Source organism: Euprymna scolopes, chromosome 15 (assembly GCF_053919585.1).
Source record: "Euprymna scolopes isolate OS-2025 chromosome 15, ASM5391958v1, whole genome shotgun sequence".
Classification (NCBI taxonomy): domain Eukaryota; kingdom Metazoa; phylum Mollusca; class Cephalopoda; order Sepiida; family Sepiolidae; genus Euprymna; species Euprymna scolopes.
Genome location: NC_136496.1, coordinates 66,783,494 through 66,807,918, shown reverse-complemented (window position 1 = coordinate 66,807,918; position 24,425 = coordinate 66,783,494). Strand labels below are relative to the sequence as shown.

At 33.5% G+C, this 24,425-nt stretch overlaps 1 protein-coding gene across 2 annotated transcripts in view; it reads right to left on the bottom strand.

Moving 5' to 3' along the window:
• Positions 1-1,430: 1,430 nt before the first annotated feature.
• The window catches only part of LOC145293855 (uncharacterized), a 76,115-nt gene continuing 53,120 nt past the window's right edge, over positions 1,431-24,425 (bottom strand). For both annotated transcript variants that reach the window (XM_080140554.1, XM_080140553.1), the window contains exons 5-11: positions 23,834-24,009; positions 18,377-18,520; positions 14,253-14,445; positions 9,942-10,072; positions 5,876-6,012; positions 2,583-2,672; positions 1,431-1,765 (exon numbers count right to left, since the gene is read on the bottom strand). In XM_080140554.1, coding sequence (XP_079996680.1) covers positions 1,573-1,765; positions 2,583-2,672; positions 5,876-6,012; positions 9,942-10,072; positions 14,253-14,445; positions 18,377-18,520; positions 23,834-24,009 — 1,064 coding nt within the window. In that variant the 3' untranslated portion in view covers positions 1,431-1,572. The remainder of the gene's footprint in view (positions 1,766-2,582; positions 2,673-5,875; positions 6,013-9,941; positions 10,073-14,252; positions 14,446-18,376; positions 18,521-23,833; positions 24,010-24,425) is intronic.

Sequence of the window (24,425 nt, the reverse complement as noted above, 5' to 3'; positions counted from 1 at the left end):
AAAACAACGCTCAAGATGAGAACAATAGTCTGAAGAATCCAAATAATACGTATAACAAATCCTCATCTCAAAAATTCAGAAACATAATTTATATTCCTTTCACAGGATATATCAGTTTACTTAATTTTTTGTGTTCATATTTTAAACATGAGATAATAAAACAACATCTGGCCATATTGACTGGTGTTGCCATATTAGATTTTCTTTTTATGCATTCAGTTTTAAATGCTTTTAAATATTTTGCTTTCCTCTTACAAAAAGAAAAAGAAAAGGACTCTTATTTTTCCATTTAACAAAAATATCTGTTTTAAAATTTAAGGCTGTTAATTCATTTTTTGGTGCTTACGTAGATTAGGAATATTTTGAATAAATGCATTTCAGGTGAATACATTATTATGTACTTGCATGTCATGTCAAAATTAGTATAAATTCCAAAAATGATCCCGTAGAAAAATAATTACAAGTAAAAATAAAATTTATTGAATTATCGAGTTTTATCGTATTTTTTAATGTGAAAGAGTCGTGTGAACAATTCAATATGACAAGTTGACTTATCTCCCTTGACTTAAATTAAGAGTTTGACATTTTTAAACACAGAATGTAAGAATTTAATTGTGGATAATATTTTATGTTAAAAATAATCTAGCACATCTACTATATCATTTTTCATAATTTTTGGAATTCATACTAATTTCGACATGACACAAGTACGTAATAATATTTTCACCTGAAATGTGTTAGTTTAAAACATCACTAATCTACACAAGCACCAATTGTTTTCCTTATTTGAAAGTTACTTTTATAAATTAGCAACTTTAGTTACTCCATGAAATTCATTTAAACATTTAATTTTGTAAGGATTAAAAAAAAAAAAAACCTCAGAGATTCAGATAACTTTTAAAGAGGAACAGAAAATTCAACTTTCTTATATAAAGATACAGGTAACATTTTCATGAAAATCCAATCAGCCATTAAGTGAGATTATCAACAGAAAAAAATCCTCTTTGGGGACGTAAATAACATAGTAAAGTTTGAGATAGATATTAGAAGTGTATATGGTAGTGAAAATTTGTTTTAAAAACAAAAAACTTTTGATAGAAATAGAGATTAAAAAATCCCAAATTTGCTTCTTTCATTACCAGGAAAGAAATTAAATATCATTTTTAAAACGGTCTTAAAAATGTAAAAATTTTCAACAAACAAACATTTGAATATTTTTTAAAAAGATTTTTCAGATTAGTATTGATTAAACAGAGAAATTTTAACTTTAAAAAAATAGATTGAGAAAAAAAAATACTACATAATTTTTAGAAAGGCGTTCAGTTTTCTATGTAAACTTAATGTAACATGATCTCCCTTCTTAATTGTCCAAGTCATCTTTAATAAAAACAACCCTATTTACAAAAAACGCCGAAACAAAATGTTCCATATTTCTTTTTTTTTTTTTTTTTTTTTGAGTATTTTGATCTCCTCTTAAATATTTTTACTGTAAAAATTAAATTCATCCAAAAATTATCTTTTAAAATATTTTCCTAAAGATGTTATAAAAATAATTAAATGAGACTGTATTCTTCAAGGTAGGCCAAGCATATCAAGAAGAGAATTAACTTTGACATTAAGCCAATCTCCTTGGGCTGAGAGAAGTCCATTTAGCCAATCAGTTGGAAGGTGCTGATAACCCAACCGGCAGCCCAATAACGCACCAGCCACGCAAGCATTGCTTGAACTGTCTCCGCCTTCAAGAATCAAGTCAGAAATGAATTCCCTGAAAGTAAAAATGAACATATATTAACAATGTAGAATTATATGAAACAAAACTTTAGCAATAAGATAGTGTCAGACCCATTACATGACAGAGGACTTGGAGCTTTACACATTTTTAAAACAATGTTTGACTTCCTTGAAATAATATTCAAAACTATCCAATCATTCTTGAATAAGCTTCCAACAGGAGAAAAGCAGTTGCAATAGTTTACTATCAACATTACTATGAACAAAAAAAAAAAGAAAATATGTTGTGGACATTGTTAAGGCTGTGGTCAAGAAGTAGGGGGTCCCCTCACACCAAAGAGTATCCTATATATTTACAAAGACACAGTTCACCCATGCATGGAGTATTGTTGATACATCTACATTAGTGCATCTATGCTGCATCCCCGTGCCTATTTTACAAGTACTTTAATGAAATGTGCTCTAATGAACTCTTTTCACAGTACATATCAGTTTACTTCAACTCGACAAACATACTCCTGATTAACACGACAAACAGTAACATTCTATCCCTTCACTGGTGAGGTTCCTAGATGCTCGAAAGCATTCTATTCTAATAGTTTCTTGTTATACTGCTAAACTTTGGAATTTTCTGTGTTTCCTGCTTTCCTAACTGTACTAACCAGCTGAAATTTAAATGTAATGTGAAAAGACATTTTCCTGCTCAACTTCTCACAGTCTCCTGTTAGACATGGTCCTGGATAGTAGCCCTTTATGTCCAAATGGCAATATGCCTTGGCTAGGGTGAAAATAGTAAAACATTAAAATACTGAGAAAAATCAAATGTGAACTTAGATTTAGTTCAAACTTACTTGTATCCTTTGTCTGTCTTTAGGGCAAGCACAGCAGATCCAAGCGGTTTATATGTGTGGCACATCCGACCCTTTTCACGAACATTCAAGCTACAATTTGAAGAAAATCTTAGTCTCATGTTAAACAAATCCAAATATAACACTTAATGTTTAAAAAACTCTATTTTTATCTAACATAATCCACACAAGCACTTAAAAAAAAAAAAAAAAAAAAAAAAAAAAATGAATGAATGATAAGTTATATTGTGATCCTACTGACGCCACTCTCCACTCCCCAAATGAGGAGAGAATATAACAGAAAAGAGAAAATGAGTTTATCAGCAGAACAATGGAAAGGAATTATATATTATTTTATTTTTTATTTTTTGGAAACCTTTGAGACAAGATCTTCATAATTTATGTATTTATATTTTTTTTGCGGACTGTTATCCTCATTGTCATAGTTGTTGTTTCACCACATTTCGGCCGGCCAACTTATCCTCTGGCCTTCCTCAGGTGACAGTATAGGAATGCTGAGTCTTGTAATTGTATCCCCAATAATTACTGCCTTCCATAGTTGTTGTTGTTGTCTCACCACGTTTTGGTCAACTAATCCTCTGGCCTGCTTTGGGTAGGATTGAAACCGCTATTTTCAGATAATGCTCACCTGGAACTCAACGCCTTTATCCACTGCGCTAAAATTAGATTTATAAGACCATAAAATACAACCTTGATCGATCTTCAAGGCCCATGGCACAATGGATAGAGTGACCTTTTCCTGAAGGTTAAAGGTTCAATTCTCAGTGTGGGCTATAGGAGAATAATTGCTTAAATAAACAAGGCCAAACAACATTTCTTTTAACAAAACAACAACAAAGGGTTTATTTAGAAAAGGTGAGATTGTATCTCAGACTGGAAAGAAAGAAAGTATAAATGTCTGTTTTAAAGTGTCATCTGCCATCAGGCTGCAGTCCTCAACAAGTAGCAGTGGGAGGAGTGAGTGAAAGAGGTCTGTATAGGTTGCTTGCTGGCATCCCTCTGGCGATAGCAGCTGAGATCCCAAAGGGCTAAAAATAGTTCTTAAGGGGACAGCTCAGATCAATGCGTCCTGCTAACTGATTGATCAGTGTGGCCAAATCACTTTGGCACCGGGCATTGATCCGCTTACAGTAAATAGTTTGCTACAGGGCGACCAAAAAATGCAATTGTGAATTACTAGGGATCGCTATCCAAGACAGAAAGAGAGCATGCTACCTTGGTGAAATAACTAAAGGGTTCCATTCGAAATTCTGTTCAGATTCTAGAGTTCAACAAAAAGATTCCCAAGTTCTACAGGATACACCTGAAGAAGGTCAGAGGTTACATCAACTGAAATGTTGTAAAAATGACACTCACTAGTCTAAAGAAAACAAATAATACAAATTGGGACCCTACATGGATAATTAGAGATTATATCAACTAAATTTCGAGGGTTTTATTAAGTATGTGTCAAGATGACCTAGTGGTGAATGGAAATAGATCCAGCGCACCCAGTGAGTAAGGCCATAGGCATCAATGGTCAGCTCCCTAAACAAAACATATTAGAAGCAGGTGTTGAATCATGAGATAAAAATTGCATCAGATGTTCAACACAGAGTTTTTCGAAGCAGTTTGCGGTGAGGAAGTAGCCGACCCAGACGTACCGACAAGGTAGAAATCTAAGAGAAATTTCCTTGAAACCTGTTCATTGTCAAACAATTTTTAATTAAGTAAGAAAATTAAGTATGAAAAAATTAGTCTATCTTTTGTAAGGAATTCATTTCTCCACCTGTGAACGAATCTCTCTCCTTAATAAAACCTTTAAAACCACCACCAGGTCTCCTTGTGTTTCTATGCATGAGTTAAACAGTCACTAGATGATGCAAGAAACAGCCACATGGAAAAAGCGACAATCAAGAATGAAGACCCTAACCTAACCATAAACGTATGTAAAACAAAAGAGATTGATTGCTCACCAGCGATAACCCACAAGTGCGACAAGTATGTGTTTGTGTGCAGTGAAAATGCTGATAATTGTTATGCGTGTTCTTCATTATACCAGATTCATATGTGATGAGATGGCTTTTCTTTTTTCCTAAAAAAGGTGTTTGCAACCGATATGTTCACTGCAAGACCAAATTCTAAAATCCTTTCTCCTGTATTCCTGTTACCACATCCATTTCCTTCATCCCCATCCTAAAAATCAGCAGGAATCTTTCTAATGTGAACATTCACATTTCCTACCACAGAAAGCACTTCTTTCTCATCAACCTTACTAGTTACTGCAATAAACCTGTCATAAAACTAATCTGTCACGTCTTCACCCAAGCCACATTGTTATATATAAACAGATAGAGCCGTGAAAAGTTTTTTACTAACCATCAGACGAATCAAGAGAGTTCGACGAGATGCACCTGTAAAAGATCAGTTTACATCGACCGAGACATTGTGAAAATAAAACTCAAAATGAGAACAGTAGTCTGAAGAATCCAAATAATATAAATAACCAATCCTCATCTTAAAATTTTGGAAATGTAATACTTTGAAAATAAAATTGAATTTTACAAAAATCTGGGCAAATAGCTTCAGGATATCAAAATAGTGTTCACTCGTGTATTGCTGGAGTCTAATGTATTTTAATCAGTTGTGATTATTAGGGTCATACATTGAGCGATCATCAGACAACTCAAACATGATTTTGTAGTTACTTTGAGTACTTTTGATTTCACACACAATAATTCTGCAGAAATTTGATTACTTTTCTGTATTTGTCTGCTTGCTTCAATCATACATATAAAATTCTCTTTTCTTTCTTTCCGCATGCTAATTCTTATTAGCCAAGAGGTTAGATACCAGGTTACAGAGTAAAAGGTGGCTTTGTGACTCAGTTTAAATCCTTTGCCCATCAGTAATTTTCACTTCCTACACTGATGATTGTGTAAGTACGAATTCAATTTCATAGCCTGTTCATTCTTAAAATATTCCCTTTGCTTATTGGTCATGTATTTGTGCCTTTTTCTTCATTATTTTTTTCGTTTAATGCTATCTTGTATGCTTGTATATTTAATTAAATCACAATCATTTTTATTTCTAGCTTATCTTTATTCAATTTCAGTTCAGGGATGTAAATTACAGCATTGAAAACATTGTAAACATAATCACAATAAGGATAATAGTTTGAACAATACAACTAGCACTTAACTTAAAAAAAAAAAAAAAATCAACAAAAATTGACTTTCATCAAAACTTTGCAATTTTGCAATTGTAATAAAAAATAAAAATGAATATAAACTCACCTTGCCAAAGAATTTATCTTTAATATCGATTTTATTTCTTTTTTCTGCTCATCGGTTTTTAGATGTGGTCCAGCATGATGTGCAGCAGTGTTAAGCATTGCATCAACTGCTTCGGGACAATTCAGATCATGATGGCCCTACACAAAATAAAAGAATAAAAATGAAACACTCAAAAAAAAAAATTTTTTTTTTTGAAAAATAGAAATTATTTTAAAAAATGAAACAAAAAAATGATTCAAGTATAAAATTTTATTTGTGACAATAAGAGTTATATTAACATCATAAATTATTTTCAACAAAATAAAATTCTTAAAGTTCAAAATAACTTTATTTTTAACTAGCAGGACCCATTAACCGACATTGCTCGGTTGATGCAGCCATCCCCCCTCTCCCACCTCATAAAAAAATTAAAGTCTGGTTGTTGGTGGCCAACCCCCAATCTTCTCATGTTAAGAACAGCTTTCAGGGAATAGCCACCTCCAACCTCCGCATGTTTAGACAGCTTTCGGAATAGACACTCCAACCTTCCCATGTTAAGAACAGCTTTTGGAATAGACAACTCCAACCGCCTCATATTAAGAACAGCTTTCAGAATAGATACCCCCAACCATTGAAAAGTACGTCTCTGCCAAATTTAAATGAGATTTTCATAATCAGCATAGTCGAAAACCTATAAAAGTTGTCATGTTAAAGAACATTGTGGAGGTGTTTTATATATGGAAGGGGACAGATACCGGTATTTAGAGAAACAAAGTAAATAAGATCGAAAATAATATTTATTAAAGGAGAATGCTGGAATCGAACTCGGTGATCAAAAGTTAAAAAGAATACATATTGCTACTTAGATGCGATGCTAGGAATGTAGAGAATTGTCCATTATATTAGAAATAACAATACAACTAGTTAGCTCAGAGAAGTAGAATCAGACAATGTAAATTAAGGAATGTCTTTGTGTTGCCAAAAACGTGTTGGAGACATATGTAATATGTAAAATCCATGTGAAAAAACATTCACGTTTGAGCATGTTCTGATGTCACAAAGAAAGATAGTTTCAATATGTTTAGTTAAGTTAGGGTTCAAAATCAGAAAAGTTACAGCTAGGAGTCGGGAGAGTTATTCGTTGAGAGAAGAGAGTCGAGTTAGCTAAAGCACTTTTCGGAAGCGAGGCAGAAAGGGAGACAAGACAATGTAGAGATTTAACACGACATCGAATTCTCACCATTTATCACCAGCTGAAATAAATGAATTCATGTTATTTGTAAGTCTTTGTCTTCATCATCATTTCAACTGAAAGGTAATGTATTTTGTCTTTGTCTTAGAAAAGAACTTTATAGGAAATCCCTTCTAAAAGTGTTAACTTTATCCCCCTCTTCCATTATGAATTCCGTTCTCCGTGTTAAAAAGAACTGTTCATTTCACATCCCTCTCTCAGCCTTCTATTATAAATATGAACTCAACAAGTAATTGTCTCATCATTGTCATCGTATACGCCGTTATAAACGACATCACATCCTCCATTGTATGATGTCTCCGTTATATGCCTTTATATGTCTCATCCTCCATTATATGTATTGTTTCCGTTATACAGACACCTCAACACAACAGACGTTGATTTGGTACCCCACTATTCAACTATGTCAATTTGGTGGCCGTTGACCATGGACTCTTGCATTGTAAAGGAACCTGTGTTACAACAAACAAACAAAAAAAAGGCAACGTGAAAAATAAAGTCATTAAGTACATGGAAAATATGCTAAGCGATTTAAAAAAAAAAAACAAAAAAAAAACCTGAATTCAGGGGAAAAAATGCAAATTGGAAGAAAAAAAAAGATGCAAAAGGAAAAAGAGAGATAGTCATAAAAAGAGACAAAGTGATAAAGAAGATTGTTTTGAAATACACAAACACACACACAAAAAAAAAAAAATAAATTGTTACATTGTGTCAATTTTAAGTGAAGGAAAATATTAGAATAAAATAATGTGCCAATGTAATGTTGAGAAAAAGAAAAAATTATTAGTAACACCCACAGAATTGAGGTCCTGGATATGACCTTAAACTATATCCAGTGATGAGGCCCCAGCTTGCGGGCTTTGGGGAGTGTGGAGCCACCCTTTAATTGCCATTGCTCTTAGGTCCACTCTGACCCGGAGTGGTAGTACCTGTTAGGGTCTCAACTACAGATTAAATAGAAACTGATTGGAAAAAAACAAATATATTCTATTAAAAAATTTTCTTCAAAATCACTGGATTCGGCATTAAATAACCTGAAATGGGTTGATATGTCGTAAAACAAAAACAACCAACCAACAGAATTGAAAAATAATGTATTGGTTTGTCAAATGCTAAGTTTTAACTGTAAAACAGAAAGAATTATTATTAAATGTAACATACAAAGAAAAAACATTAAGAACACATGCACCATGAAAAGGGTTGTATAAATTTCTTGTATGTTTTGAATGACTGTCAATCATAATTTGACAAACAAGCTTCTATGAGATTATATGTCATTGGGTTAAATTATAGTTCATCTGCAGGAAGAATTCACAATGGCGACAAGCAAGCAAAACACTACCATCATAGTTTTCATTATATATAGATCAATTATTTTGAATTTAAATGAATTAAAACAATCATGAGAATGGTTGGTTGAAATTATCAAACGACAGCTGGAAAAACAGTTGGAACATTCTACTGTGACAGAAAATATCTGACTCCTTATACAATCCTCTACCTCCAAAAGATTAAGACATGTCCTATGATTGAGTACTATTTCCACATCTGAAGAAGCACAGAGTTCCATTCATCTTTTTCTGTCCTTTCTTGTCTTGATAGAATAAAGGTGAAATATTTCATCAACAATAAAATATCAATTTTAAGACGAACATATAACATAGTGGATCTTTCTATTTATAAGAGTCAGACGTGTCCTAAGATGGAGTACTGCTGCCACATCTGGGGAGGTGCCACTTGAAATCAACTTCATAATCTAGTGGGAAATGATATCTTTTCCCTACAACTCCTTTCTTATAGAAAAGACATTACTAGTCTTTCTCTACTCTACTGTTATTTCCCTGAAAGTAGGTTAACTGAGCCCAAATTTCTGGTTACCCACAGCCTAAAATAATATGAAGAGTTAGTTTCCATGCATCCCATGAATGTGCAGTTATCTGTCCTTGAGTGTGCTTTACATTCAGGGATATGAGAGGTTAGCCATGACAGTTTGCATGTAAATAAACTTGCCTCGGTGAACATCAGGCAATTTTCTCGCATTCAACAGCTTTTAAATTATCTTCCAACTTGTACTAGTACTGTCAGTCAGAGTCAAGCATGGATGAAGCATTCTTAGTCTAGTTATCTCAGCTGTCTGCTTAGTTGGAGCAGAGCTGTTTGTGGCTGAAGAGACAAATGCAGCAGTGGCAGACACTATTGCAAATAACACGTGTGATCGCTTTGGCAATAATGTTCTCCTTTCTGCATGTACGCTTCTCTACAGCAACGTTTATCAGCTTTTCCTCCCTTGCTTTTAGATGTTGATGTAAGGTTCCTTTCCACCTTGAGCAGCCATCTGCAATGCTCTACTTAGACTCAACTATGATGTTGATAACCTTCATGTCTCACCTCACAACATCCTTCTATCTGTTATGGTGTGTTCACCCTATGAATAATAATAATAAACTCTTCCACTTACTATATATACTCTTCTATTACATATAGAAAATATGTCTTTTGGCGTTAGCAACTGGTTATGCACGAATCTTACACTTGTGGCAGTTGGACTGATGTATACCTATGCACTTCCTTTTGTTGTGTTTGCTTTTCTGTTCAATATATTTTGTTTTCACTAAATACAGAGTTGTGTTTTTCTTCTGGACCCTTACGGAACCACAGCGGCATTAGAGCTAGAAGCGTCCAGTAGACCTTCTCCCAGACGGCCAACTCTCGATACAACTTGTAAATTATATTACTTTTAAAAGTATCTAGTTTTATAGACACGTTCCATTCATCTTTTTCCGTCAATTGCTAAGCCAATAGCATGGTTATCATCAAACGTAACAGTATATTTACCTGAAGAATTAAGGCGATAAGAACTGTGATTGCAATGCATGCAGAAACACATTCTGGATGAGCATGAGAAGCCCAACATATTCTTACTGCGTTACTGGCAACTTCACTGAGATCGTAAAAATGAGGAACACCTGAAAATTAAAGCAAAAAAAAAAAGCTAAGAATGCAAACAGGATTAAAGGCATTATTTTTATTTTTAAGGTTCGTTATTACATAGTTTTCATCTGTGTTTGTATTTTGTACATCTACCATTTCCCTTATGAGAATTTAGATTCTTTCTTATAACTTTCTCATTGGAGCACAGGATGGAGCAGGTGGTAGTGTGATTGCAAGAGTTAGGAGTGGATGAAAACTTCTGCCATTACTAAGCAGCAGTCTTACCACTGTCAACCAAGAAGAGAGTCTATCAGACAAGTGTATGCAGTGTTATGATGTATGAAAGTGAAAGATGGCCAGTGAGAGTTGAGGACATATGTTGCATGGAGAGAAATAATATGAGAATGATATGATGGATGCTTAGATCTGATGAACTCAGAGAAGAATGAAATATAGACAGTATAAAGATATGCATGTAGAAGAATAGGCTTTGATGGTATGGCCATGTTAAAGGAATAGGTAGGAGTTCTAATGCGTATAACAGTTGAGATAGCACATTCAGTTAACGGGGAAAGACCAAAGAAAACGGTCTAGAAACTTAGGAGAAATTTCCTTGAGACCTGTCCGTACAGCCACCAATTGTTAATTAAGTAAGGAAAATAGCTAAGAAATTAATTTTAGCCTATATTTCATAAGAAAGAAATTTTCAGCCTCTCCCCTTTTGTGAATGAATTTCTCTTAGGTTTCTACACGGTCGGCACATGTTGTCTTTTGGTTGGTTGGTTGTTTTTGTTTTACGGCATATCAACCCTTTTTGGGTTATTTCATGCTGAATCCAAAGATTTTGAAGAACCATTTTTTTAATAGAATATATTTGTTGTTTTCATGTCGGTTTCTATTTAACCCATAGTTGGGATTCTAACAGGTACTACCACTCCGGGTCAGAGTGGACCTGGGAGCAATGGTAATTAAAGGGTGGCTCCACACTCCCCAAAGCCCGCAATCTGGGGCCTCACCATTGGATATAGTTTAAAGTCCTATCCAGGACCTCAATTCTGTGGGTGTTACTAATAACTGGATATAGTTTAAGGTCATATCCAGGACCCCCATTGAGGGACTTTTATCCTCTGCAGGGGGGCAGTTGCCGTATTCTAATACCCCACCGACAGGGCCGTTGTCTTTTGGCTTCACAAAAAACTGCCTTGAATCTATGTGTTAAACATGTAATACAATTTCCATCTAAGAATTCCACATCTGCGTCTTGTGTTGTTTTCTCTAGTGAACTAACCCTTGATAATTATCGCTCTATTTACTGGGTGCACTCAGTTCACCACCAGGATGTCCTGAGATGTACTTAATACTTTAATCAAAATTCATACTAGCTGGCTTAAACTATCTGCTGGTGTAGGACCATAATATGTAACACATGGAAGTGATAAGAACAGATTTGAGGGAAAGAGAGATAAATAAAGACCTGGCCAGAGATTAGTTTGTAAATCCGTCCGACATGCTGAGAGTCAAACAGCAAGACATTCTCATTGCATTTAAATTTATACATATTGGTACGGTGGGGGAAAAATGGAGCAGAGAAAGAAATCTCAAAGACAGTCATTCTGAGAAAAGAATGTTTTTTTTTGATAGAGCATAATCACATTGACACACCGGTTGTTGTTAGATCACACAAGTTAAGCATTATTGAGCCTGGTTAGTACCAGATGAGTGACTACTGGGATGTCGACACCTCCATATAAGAACTGCAAAAACCTAACGTTGTCATCTTCCCTAACAGAGGATATGCATGTGACCGCTTGTAAATTTGATATTCTCATGAAACTTCTTCCTTTAGAGGAAGCTGGCTCAACTTGACTATGGTGGATGCTGCTTTCATATAGTAAGTAGGAAAGTGGGAAATCAAGGAACCTCTCTAATAAAGGTGTTGAATTTTGCTGCTTGTTGGGCGAATCAGGAGTATTTACATTGAGAAGATACAAGTACAGTATATTCATCGGAGCACATTCTGTAGAAATATTTGTAAAGCAAGTACAGGGATGCAACAGGGGTTAAAGCTTGTTAGATTGTGCAGTGCCTAGTAGATTAGAAATTCTTTATTTGCACTCTATCCAAGAGTAGATTGTTGATCTTTCCAAATTAACGCATTTCAGATGAAAACATTATTACGTACTTGTGTGTTATGTGGAAATTAGTATAAATTCCAAAACTTATGGAAACATTATCCAGTAGAATGTGTGCTAGATGTATTTTTAACAAAAAATGAGCCACGATGATGTTCTGTTTAAGAATGGCAGACCCTTAATTCAAGTAGACTTAAGTCGAAGGAGATGAGTTAGTTTGATTGAGATTGTCGGACTGACTTCCTCATCTTGGTTTTTATTGTCACAACGTTTCGGCCGTTTTGCCCTTCGGCCTTCGTCAGGTGTTTTTGTATCGAACTGGGGAACCGTTTGTTAGGAGTCTCGAACCCAACCCTTTATTAGTATTATGTTCGGACTCCAGCTAGGCTTTGGGACATAGTTGCTGATTCTCTGTTTTGAATGTTACTTTTTCACTGCCTTCATTCAGGATTGAACTCAGCACCTTTGGGTAACTGTAAACTTTGATACAACGTCTAGGACCACTCGGCCATATGTCACTAGGACATGGCCGAAACGTTGTGACAATAACAACCAAGATGAGGAAGTCAGTCCGACAATCTCAATCAATGAAAACACCTCATCTAAAAAATACAGACAATTACTATGAGTTAGTTTGTCCTAATGAATTAGTCACACAACAGTTTCACAGCTAAACCTAAACGTAGATTCCATGAACAAAGCTTCTTTCTTAGAACTGCACATTTGTGGATCTCTCTTCTGTTTACCTGCTTTCCAGCTCTCTACAATATGATCATCTTCAAGTCCAACGTAAACAAGTAATCCAATTTATCAAATTTCCACTACTAACGATTACTATGATATTGTCCCATTGATTACCTTACACTCATGAACCCTTATCCTCAAGTGGCCCCCGAGCCTTGATAAGTGGTGACTCCTTTGTAAAAAAAAAAAAAAAAAAAAAAAAAAATTAAAACCAACAATAAATCTTGATAATCTGATAAATTTTATTTTTACTTTTAATTATTTTTCTACTGGATCATTTTTCATAATTTTTGGAATTTATACTAATTTCGACATGACACATAAGTATGTTTTTACCTAAACTGCATTCGTTTAAAACATCACTAATCGACACAAGCACCAAAAAAAATGAATCAACAATCTTAAATTTTAAAACAGATATTTTTGTTAAATGGAAAAATAAGAATCCTTTTCTTTTTCTTTTTGTAAGAGGAAAGCAAAATATTTAAAAGCATTTAAAACTGAATGCATAAAAAGAAAATCTAATATGGCAACACCAGTCAATATGGCCAGATGTTGTTTTATTATCTCATGTTTAAAATATGAACACAAAAAATTAAGTAAACTGATATATCCTGTGAAAGGAATATAAATTATGTTTCTGAATTTTTGAGATGAGGATTTGTTATACGTATTATTTGGATTCTTCAGACTATTGTTCTCATCTTGAGCGTTGTTTTCACAATGTTTCAGTCGATGTAACCTCCAATCTACTTCAGGTATATCTTGTCGAACTTGGGAATGGTTCTGTCCGTGGCACAGTGGTTAAAGTACTTGGAAAAAAATCAATTGTAAAAGTGATTTTCTGCTAAAGGTTGAAAGTTCAATCGTCTGTGTGGACAACCAAAAAATACAATTGTGAATTACTTAGGCCCTCTATCCTATCATGGCTGACAGAATAAGAGCATGCTATCCCCGTGAAGTAAATAAAGGGTTCTATTTAAAATTTTGTCTAGATTCCCAAGTCTGACAGAAACATTCCTGAATTTGACAAGATAGACCTGAAGAAGGTTACATCTACCAAAACATGAAAATTACACTCAAGATGCGAAAGGAATATATTTGTTTGAAGTAGCTGAGTGGATATTGGCATCACATAAATTATAAAAGTGTCTCAAGAGAAAAGAGAAGGAGTGTCCACTAAAGATGTGGCAAGATGTGATCAGTGATGATTTGAAGCCATTGAACCTGGACCAAAACTTCATCTGCAGATTAAACACTTTGAAGAAATACTTTGAAAGCCTACAAATGCAAACGGCAAGTGCAGAAGACAACATTAATGGGAAAGATGAAAACTCACCCAGGATAGACGCACGTACCACGGCAGCATTATCAGTATCAATTATTTCATCCAGCGGACTAACAAAACTGTTGTTCAGCTCAAATTCCTGTTGACCACAATCTCCATTTTCACAAGCATTGTGTGAATTTAGAGTTAAAACAGCAGCAGCAGCGGTGTGTGGAGAACGCTCAAAAACTTTCTGCTGTAAAACCTGCAAGAATAAAAACATTTAAGAAATTTCAATTAAACTGATGTAAAAAATATTAGTACATCCTGGTTCTTCCTCCTTACAAGAATATGATTGGTCAGTCAAGCCATAAATACTGACTGGTAGAATCACTCGAAACAGAGTACACCAAAAGCCTCATGCTAAGAATATACCAGCTCCAGCCATGGTGACTTGACAGATTATTACTTGAAATAGCAGCAAAGATCCCACAGCTACTTCAAACGAATATATCAGTTTCCTGGGACATATAATAAACTAAATAAACCTATATATTATTTTACCAATTATATTGAAACGGTTAGCTCTCAAAATGGCTGCTTTTAGCTAATTTCCCATGTGTGACAAATTAATTTACCATACAATTTTTGTCAGAGTTTTGTTGATTTGTTTTTTTAACATTTTTATTTTGTAAATATTAATTTGTTTTCTGATTTTTGTGAATTATTTTTCAAATAAATTTTAATTTGCTTTCACAAATATTAATTTGTTGCCACCTGGACTTATGGTTAGTAGTAAGATTAAGAGAGAGTATGTTTTGTTTTGTTAAAAGACAAATAATTCAAGCAATGTTTATTAAAAATGAAATTGAAATATTTTACCAATTAAACATAATAACGGTGTATTTAATATAGAATATTGGCAAAGAAATTGTCCTTAATATAACAGTGTTAGATGAATGAACATAGCACTTCAAGATCAATAATTAGCCAATGATAAATGTTAGATGGATAAATTCCAACCCACAAAACAGCAAATCTTTTCCCTTTGTCAGAAATATCACTCATAGAAGAACCAAAGGACAAAACAAGAGAAGCAAAAATTATGTCAGTAATTCAATTTTTCATATATAAATTATTATCATTTCTGATGAAGTTAAAAAAAACAAAAAAAAAAAAACACCTACAGTTGATTTTTTATTTAGAGTGAAGAATTTCTTCCAAAATTCATTCCAGATGGCGGAGGGGAAAGAACCAACTTGTTATTTTCGTTCCAATTTCTTTTTTTTTTTTTTCAATAGGATCATTAGCGGCTGAACTAAAATAACACAAGTCATTTCTGACGATAAAGAAAAAATATGCAGATTGTTGGATTTGCCTTTTTTTGTTTTAATTTTCTTTCTTCGATTTTTCTTCTTTTGAGTATTAGGAGGTAGTGGTGGTGGGAGGCAAAACGAAAAAATGATGCTAGGATTTTTAATGTGTGATATTAGCGGAAGTGTAATGCAAACTAGAAAGCTTAAAAAAAAAAAAAGAAAAACAAAAAAAAAATGTAAAATCGGTACAGAAAGCAGAAAGAGCAGATCGTGAGATGGGATAGATACAAATAAATGCGCATTGCTCCTTATTATAGAGTCAATGATTATTTGTTTGTTCTGCCTCTTATTAACCATCCTAAACAACTTTAACCTCAAGATATTATTGCACAAAAACATTTATCATAATATTAAGATCAAATTCTATGAAATATTTCAGCTGACAGTTTCCAAAAATGCATCTTGATTCTTTTTTTTACCATTATTTCTAAATACATCAATTTGCATATTCAAATTTTAGGTAAGTTTATAAAAAAATAAATTTATAAAATTACTTCAGTCTCCAATCAAGTTTTTTTTTTTTCAATCTCCAATTAAGTTTTTTTTTTTTTTTTATAAAAGTCCACCCATTTATCCTATCATTAACTCTAAGTCCAACTGGCCAATCCCCCAAAATACACCTGATTCTATGAAATTACTAGCTATTGCTGTTTTTAATCTAGCAACTTATTACAAAAATATATTACTCTATTAAAAAAACAAAATCTATTTTTTTTCCAATTAACCTAATGTTGTTTTAAGATTAAATATCTCAAAGAAAAAAAATATTACTTATATGAATAATATTGGGCCTATTTCTCAAGTCAAAACTCCCTATTTTAAGTTAATTAAACTTTACACAATAGACACCATCTTTTTTAAATACTGCTTATGTATATCGATATAAGTAGGAAGGTTAACTAATTTGCATAACGTTTGGAAAAAAGGACATTTTATTACTTAACTATTACTTGTTATTCTTTTTTTTATTTTGGTTTCAATATAAATAGAGATAAGTAGTAAGATTGTACTTCTAAAAACAGAAATATGTTTAAAAGCTTCCAAAGTCATACTAGAATTGTCCACAATAACCAGTCATGTAGTGGATAAAATAGTTGGTAAAATTCAGTTATAAGTGTCACTCTTCTGGAGGTTGAAGGTTCAATCCTCATTGTGGGTGACACTCAAAATACAATTGTGAATTACTTCTACTCAGTCATGGTTGATAGTACGAGAGCATGCTACCACTGTGGATGAAATAAAGGGTTCCATTTGAAATTCCCAAGTTTGATAAGATACACTTAAAGAAGGTCTGAGGTTACATAGACTAAAACATTGTCCGAATAATCCAAATAATGCAAAAGAATGATAGCTATATATTTTAATAACTGAATTAGCCACTGAATTATAACTCCTAAAAGTTTATTGAAGATTAGAAAAGTTGCCATCTTGTGTAATATTAGTACAAGGTGGAACAATAAATTTGTCGCCCTAAAGAAAACAACACTACAACTTTATTTTAAATTTTTATTGAAAAAATCAATTCAGGTTACTTGATTATGTAGTAGAGCTTACATCTATTCAATATAGATGCCGTTAGCCTCAATTAGCGCCTCAATACAGGTCCGGAACTGGGAGCATGCCTTTTTCCACAAGTGCCAGCTGGAGCTCAGCGAATACTTAGAAGATGACAGTGATCAGGCTGAGTTTGGTGTTGTGGGGGGGGGGGGGTCATGTTGGTATGACCAAACAAAGTAGTCCAGTGAGTTCAGGTTGAGGAAGGAGGGGGGCAGTTAGAGAAGGGTACAAAGTTGTAGCACTCCTTCCGAAGCTAAGCCTGAGTTTCTTTGGACTTGTGAGGCGGTGCCGAGTCTTGCTGCTACACATAGGGCCTGCCAGCGACCACTTGATTGCACCAGGGGATTACAGCACTCTTCAGCACATCCAGGTACAGTTTTTGGTCTTTACTTTCAAGCAGACTTCGAAGATGTTAGGTGTCATGATATGGTCCTCATTTGAAACCACACCAAAAAACCATAACCGTGGCCGGAAACTTTGTTGAGCTGTGCCTTCAAGCGTTGAATTGTCCGGATTTTGCATTTTGGGGGTGCTGGCAATGGTCCTGCTGTCATAACTTGGATCAGTAGAGAGCGGGAATTGTACAGCAGCACATCTCCGATTTTGCCTGTTGAACATTGTGTCACTTTCAAACATGATAGGAGACTCATATCGCCTTTGGGATTTGTACACAACTGGCCAACTAATAGATGGTCTGCAACAAAAAATAGAAAACCGGTTTTCATGTCGACTTTTCTAAGGTGACAAGTTTTTATCATTCAACCCAGCTAATGTTTACAGTGAATAACTAAAAATGCAGGCTTCAAACAAGTGAAAAGTCATTAGGGCTATGACAACAGCATATTCTTTTCATTGTTTTGACTCTTGAGTATATATCTGACACAGTTAATCAGCCAAGAACCACATCATTCTATATAAAAGCATATAAGATATCAACGGATACATACTCAAGAGTCAAAACAATAAAAAGAATATGCTGTTGTCATAGCCCTAATGACTGTTGTCCAAGTCATCATCAACGTAATGTCATCTTTTGAGGAAATAAAGATGAGGCATAATGGAAGTAACAATTATTAGATCAATCCAGGCTAACTATTTAAAAAATTTCCATTACTCCCACTCCACCCCAAGAAATGTGCAAAAATAAAGTGCAATTTTGATGATTCATATAAGATTAATTTCAACAGCTAACACATTGAATCTTCTTAATATGATTTATAGGACAGTCCTTTATGAAGGACAAAAAAAAAAAGAAATATTTACTTTTTTCATTGTAAAACTGGTAATAATACCAGTAGTGTCACCAAGATCTGGAAAACCATGTTTGGACCAGTGTTTAAGACGCTTTGCAAAATCCAGTTCATCAACAACTCCGGCCCAAGTAATAAGTGAATCCAATACAAGAATCTGAAGAAAAAATAAAGTAAAAGAAAGAAAGTAATTCAAGAAAGGATAACAGAATTAATGTATATGATCTATTCTCTTTCCTACGGTCCTTTTCTCATAGAAGAGATGCTGCTGGTCTTTCTCTACTCTTTTGTTATTTCCACAAAAAGGGATTGACTGAACTATCTCTTGATGGCATTCACCCAGGATGGGTTGAGCCGGCTCATCCCATAGAACACACTGTGATTCCTTTAGTCTCCTGACATGCGTGAGGGAACTAACAACTGCTTTGATTATGGTTAGAATAATTTTATTCTTGTATATATGCAGCTGTGAAAACTGCAATAAAAAATAAATAAAAACGATTGACGCAAGACAAAATGTACAAAACGATATATTTTACAAAAATAAAATGAAAACAATTAAAATACTACAAAGAAAAGGATGGGAGATAGACATGACAGCGACACCAGACACATGCAATACAAAGAAGGGCTTTTCAAGACTATCACGTGGAATGAGAAATGTAACTGCCGAACGTATATATATATATAAGAAATACTGAATATATTCTTATTAAAAACAAGGCTACATACTACCTAATATGTAAATCATGACCAATAAAATAAAGATTTTGGATTCTTACCTCAAGTTGTATGTGTGTGTGTGTGTGTGTGTGTATATATATATATATATATATATATATATTGACAGTAATACCAAAAAGTGTGAATGGTTCTACACAAAGCCTTCACCACTTTTAGGAGCAAAAGAAAAAACGACTGCTACTACATTTGAAACTGGCCGAAACGATGGATGGACGACGAAACGAACTGTTCTCTCCAGAGTCTAATTTCAGAAAGGGCTTGGCATCTTTTCTGTGACATCACTTCGCCTGGGGCATTAACCGAATCACTACCCGGAAGTAGGATCACCTGTCTTATTTTGCTTTTTAAGCTATATATAACACAAATGAATAATTATTTATTTTATTTAAATATATTTATACCACTTTCTAACTAGAACAATATTTTTCCTATCTTTTTTGGCCACATCTTAAGGGCCTATTTTACAGTAATGGATTTAGCTAAGGTCTATTAGGCTTTGATATTCAGCATTAAAGGGCCAGAATACCAAAACTCATCTATACTAGGAAAAAATGAATCTGGCAGCAGCCACACACACACAGTTTATGAAAGTCCACAGCAACCAGTTCTGGGAAAAGCGGTGAATATTTTAATGTTCTATAGTATGTCATAGCACAGAGTTTTTTGGATTATTCCAGATTGTTCTGAAAATGTTCTAAATATAAAAATGAATAGAATATTAAAATATTCTAAGAAAAATGGAAAGTTATAACATTTTTTATCAGGAAAATGCCCTCTCATAACAGGAGAACTGTGTTTCGCCCACAAATATGAATACTCTAAATTATCCATAATGATTAAAAGAAACAAGCCAAGCATGCGGGGTCCTCTACCACAAATGAATAAGTCTGGAAAGAGAATTTCGAGAGTAACCAAGATATAAAAGAGGACTGCTATGTAAAGGAAGGTGAATGCTGTAAAGGTGAAACATACCTTGTGCGATGCATGTTATGCAAAGAAACTGTTTGTTTTCCTTGGTGCGCTGAAGGTTGCAAGAAGCATTTATGTTATGATTGTGATGAATCAACAAAAGAAGGAAAACTTGCCATGCACAGGTGGAACCCGTGGATCAAATGCCATAAGTTTTTAATTGAAGGAAATGATGGCTTTGATATTGGGCATGTCAATCATGATGAAGCTGTATGTTGGGAGTGTTGACTGCAGTGAGCCAAGTTATGTCTGTGATTGATGTGAAAAATTAGATTTGAAAGGTTCTGAATAAAACTAGGAAGGACAATCAGAGTTATCCCAGAATATCCGTTCTGGCAAAAATTTACTTTCACCATGACTAATGCTTGTGCAAAATTTTTTAAAATCCAAGGCGTGGTGATTGAGAAAAGTGCGAACGGATGAACAGAAGTGAATTACTAGGTCCAACCCTTCCTTTGTCAGGGAAACAAAAAAGGAATCGAAATACTGTCACTGTTTTCATGAATGCAAAGCTAACAAAGTAAAAGAAAAATAAATGAATACAATTAGCAGTTGAAAACTGCAAAGAAATATCATCTGCATCCTGTCTTCTTCACCAGTTTCATTTAAGCTATGGGGCATCATCCAAATACTGAGAGCATCCATTTTTACAGATGATATATATATATATATAGTAATAAAAATTAGGCTGAAAAATAAATTTTCAATGAGAAGGCAAACCTATTCGGGGGGGAAAAAAAAGCAGACAACAGAATAAGTTAAGATAAAGAATAAAGTTACATAGGAAGTTTATAACATTATCAAGTCGATAAGGGTTACAGAAAGAGGAATAAGGGAGAAACCTATTTAGGCCATTGCATTTCAGAATTAAATATTTCTCGTCAAAAGAGGAGAAAAAGCTAGCATTATACAAATGTGAAGGTAAAAAGACAACACCAACTTTAAAAACATTCAGATTAAAATTGGAAAAAAAATTTGGGGGGGGGGGGGTAATATGATGGAAATAATAATAATAATATCATGAAAAAGCATGAAACACTAACATCTGTAGATATAACAAAAATTATTATTCATAATTATTAAAGCCCTTTAAGAAATATTAGAGTTAAACACTGTCTTCTTCTTTACCTAACAATTTTTTTGTAACTGACACGAAGTATCACCAACCAACATCAATAGCCCACACTCAACCAAGTCAGACAGATTTTATGGTAGCAAACACTTGCCACAATTTTAGTAGCCTGGAGGTGATGGCTTAGCAAATGGAGCCAGAGGTGACTTTGTGGCTGGGTTCGAATATCCCAACTGGTACGAATTGTCACTTCCTGCACTGATGATTGTGAAAGGACGAAACACTAGTGTCTGTAGGTATATAAAAAAAAATCATTCTAATTATAAAAACCTCTTTAAGAAGTATTAAAGTTGAGCACTGTTTGGGAAATAAAAATTAAAAAGCAGTCAACTAGCGCTTATGCAACATTCACTATTCGCTAGTTTGAACTCTCTAAACTATTTACTCTCAGCGTTAATGTTTTGCTGTAATGTTAAAAGGTAAAATTGAATGGAACATTGAAGCCTTTAAGGTGTTGAATCGAAAGATATATTTCTGAAAAACCCTACAATCAATCAATCAATAATGCGGCGCTTAAGGTGCATGTAAGAAATTGTTTCCAAAAAAAGAATAAAAAGAATAAGAAAAAGCAAACGTAGAAGAAGGAAAAGCAGAAGAAAAAGACAGAAAAGAAGATGAAGATTAGGAAGAAGAAAAAAAAAGAAATGCAAAATAAAAAAAAAGACATTTAAAAAAGAAAACACTGGAAAAGAACATTGTTAAGAAGAAGAAGAAAACGGTTAAAAAGAAGTTGAAGACAACAACGCTGGAAAAGAAGCAGGATAAGAAATAGAAGAAAAAGAAGATGATGAAGAAGACAGCAAAAACATATGAGTTTGGAATGGTGAGTGTGGATGCTTTGTATAGGAATTGCCTGCTTAGGTTCCTATAAAGTTGGAAGTTTAAAGGGAAAATTGTTATTTTATTATATTTAATAATATAAAAATATAAATATTTTCTATTAGATCCTATCTTGATAAAGAAAATACTCAAATTCTAGATTGAGCATTAATATACAAAGAATATTTGAATAATGAAAAATAAAAATTTCATTATTGAAATATGAAATGCTCAAAACACAAGAAATGTAATAAAAGTTTTACTTTTTCCATGGAGTTTCAAAAATTTATGCTTTTCTCTTCAGAGGAAATAATTAGCAGAGTAAAGAACTTATTAGTTAGCATAAAATTGAACACTTAAATATAAACATACAATTTTACTATGCCAGTTATTTCTTCTGAAGAGAAAATTATAAATTTTTTAAACTCCATGGAATGAGAAACAAACTTATATTCCTTGTATTTGAACATGTGATGATTTAATAAACAATATAAATTTTTATTTTTTTTCATCATTTTAATTGTTTTGTGTATATATATATATATATATATATATATATCTTAGGTTTGAATCATGCAACCAGCGAAACAGTTGTATATAGCCACACTGATGATTTTGGTGACAAGTTTGAGTATTGATTCCCAGAGGATGTTTCAGATATTTGAAATCATAATTAATATTTTAAAATACAAATTATTAATAGATGAAAGCGCTGATTAATATGAACTTGTGATCATTGAGCTTAATTTTAACTGCAACTGTGAAGTATATCCTCAAGACTTGATAATGTTTTTTTTTATCTTTAAAATGCGTATAGAAACTAATTTTAGCATAACAGTTGAATTGTTTTACTTCAGTGATTTAAGCTTTCCTTTATTTATATCGTTAGTTATCATTCCAAAAACAGAAGATGTATTTAATTCATTTTATAATTTTTTATTCATTTTTTTTTTAATGAAGCATGTCATATATGTGTTTTGTTGAATAATGGAAGCCCAATAAACAAGTTCTCAGAGAAAAATGCATGTTCTTAAAAAACAGTTGGAAAGTTATTTTTTTATATGGAATGAAAAAGGATCTCGAGAAGAAAAATGTAGATAAAAAGAAATGGAAATATTCAAAATCTGCAAAAACAAACAAAAAAATTTACTTATTGTAGTGTTTATAGGCACCTACTCTAAAAGAAAAATAATTGAATTCAAAGTACATGTGGGGAAGACATTTTATGTGGCCATATTAAACAACAATATGATGATGATGATGACAAAGATAATGTTTTTTTTGTATTTTTTTTGGGGGGGGGAGTTCTTTGAAATGAGGCTTCATAATTTTTGCATTCATTCTTTATGCAGACTGTTATCCTCATATTTGTAACGGTTGTTTTTTTATTATATTTTCACCCCAAACAAGGCAAATTGCCACTTTGGTGTAGGGGGCTACTATCAGGGGCAACAAATACTGGGGTACTATGTAGGGATTTGGGCAGCAAATGTAATGCAGTGGATAGAGGCAGCAAGTCTCTACAGTTCCAGGTGAGCATTTCTCTGAAGATAGCGGTTTCAATCCTACCCAAGCAGGCCAGAGGATTAGTTGGCCAAAACATGGCGAGACAGAAACTATGAAAGGCAGTAATTGCAGGGGATACAGTATTAAGACTCAGCATTCCTCTCCCATCATGGTTAATCAACTAAAGAAGGCCAGAGGATGAGTTGGCCGGAACATGGTGAAACAGCAACAACAATGAAGATGAGGATAACAGTCCACAAAAAGAATGTAATGAGCAAAATATATAAAAGATCGACTCACCATGTTATCAAAATTTGATGTCCAATCTCCTGGTTTCCAATGGACGCGATGCTGATCTTGCAGTATCGAAGAATAAATTAAATCTTTCTTTTCATAATAAAATTTACATTCATCAGGACTCATCCATCTCGTTGCTAAACCGATGGCATCACCAATGGCGGCTCCATAGATCATGCCTACATGAAGAAAACAAAACATTTTATAATACAAACACTTGAAGAACACAGTGCAGCCAAATATGTGTACTCAATGTGTGCTGCGACTCTTAAACCAATGAACTAATGCTCTGATTCCAACTCGCATCCCTGGTGCATGTGTGAGATTAATTGCATTTTTAGATTTTGCATAAAGAGACAATCATATTGTGAAAATAATGATAATGAAATCATTGGGTCGTTAGTACAAGAATGTTTGTAATATATACAGGATAATGACCGATCTGTCTTTATTATCGTGTCACTTTGCTATTCAAAATTAATTTTTCAGACTTTAAACTGCCAATTCGAAAATCATTGTTGTTTTGAATTATGGTTCTTTCATGCTCATAATCAAAAATAAACATTTGCAGTAAGATTGAATGAAAAAAATAGTG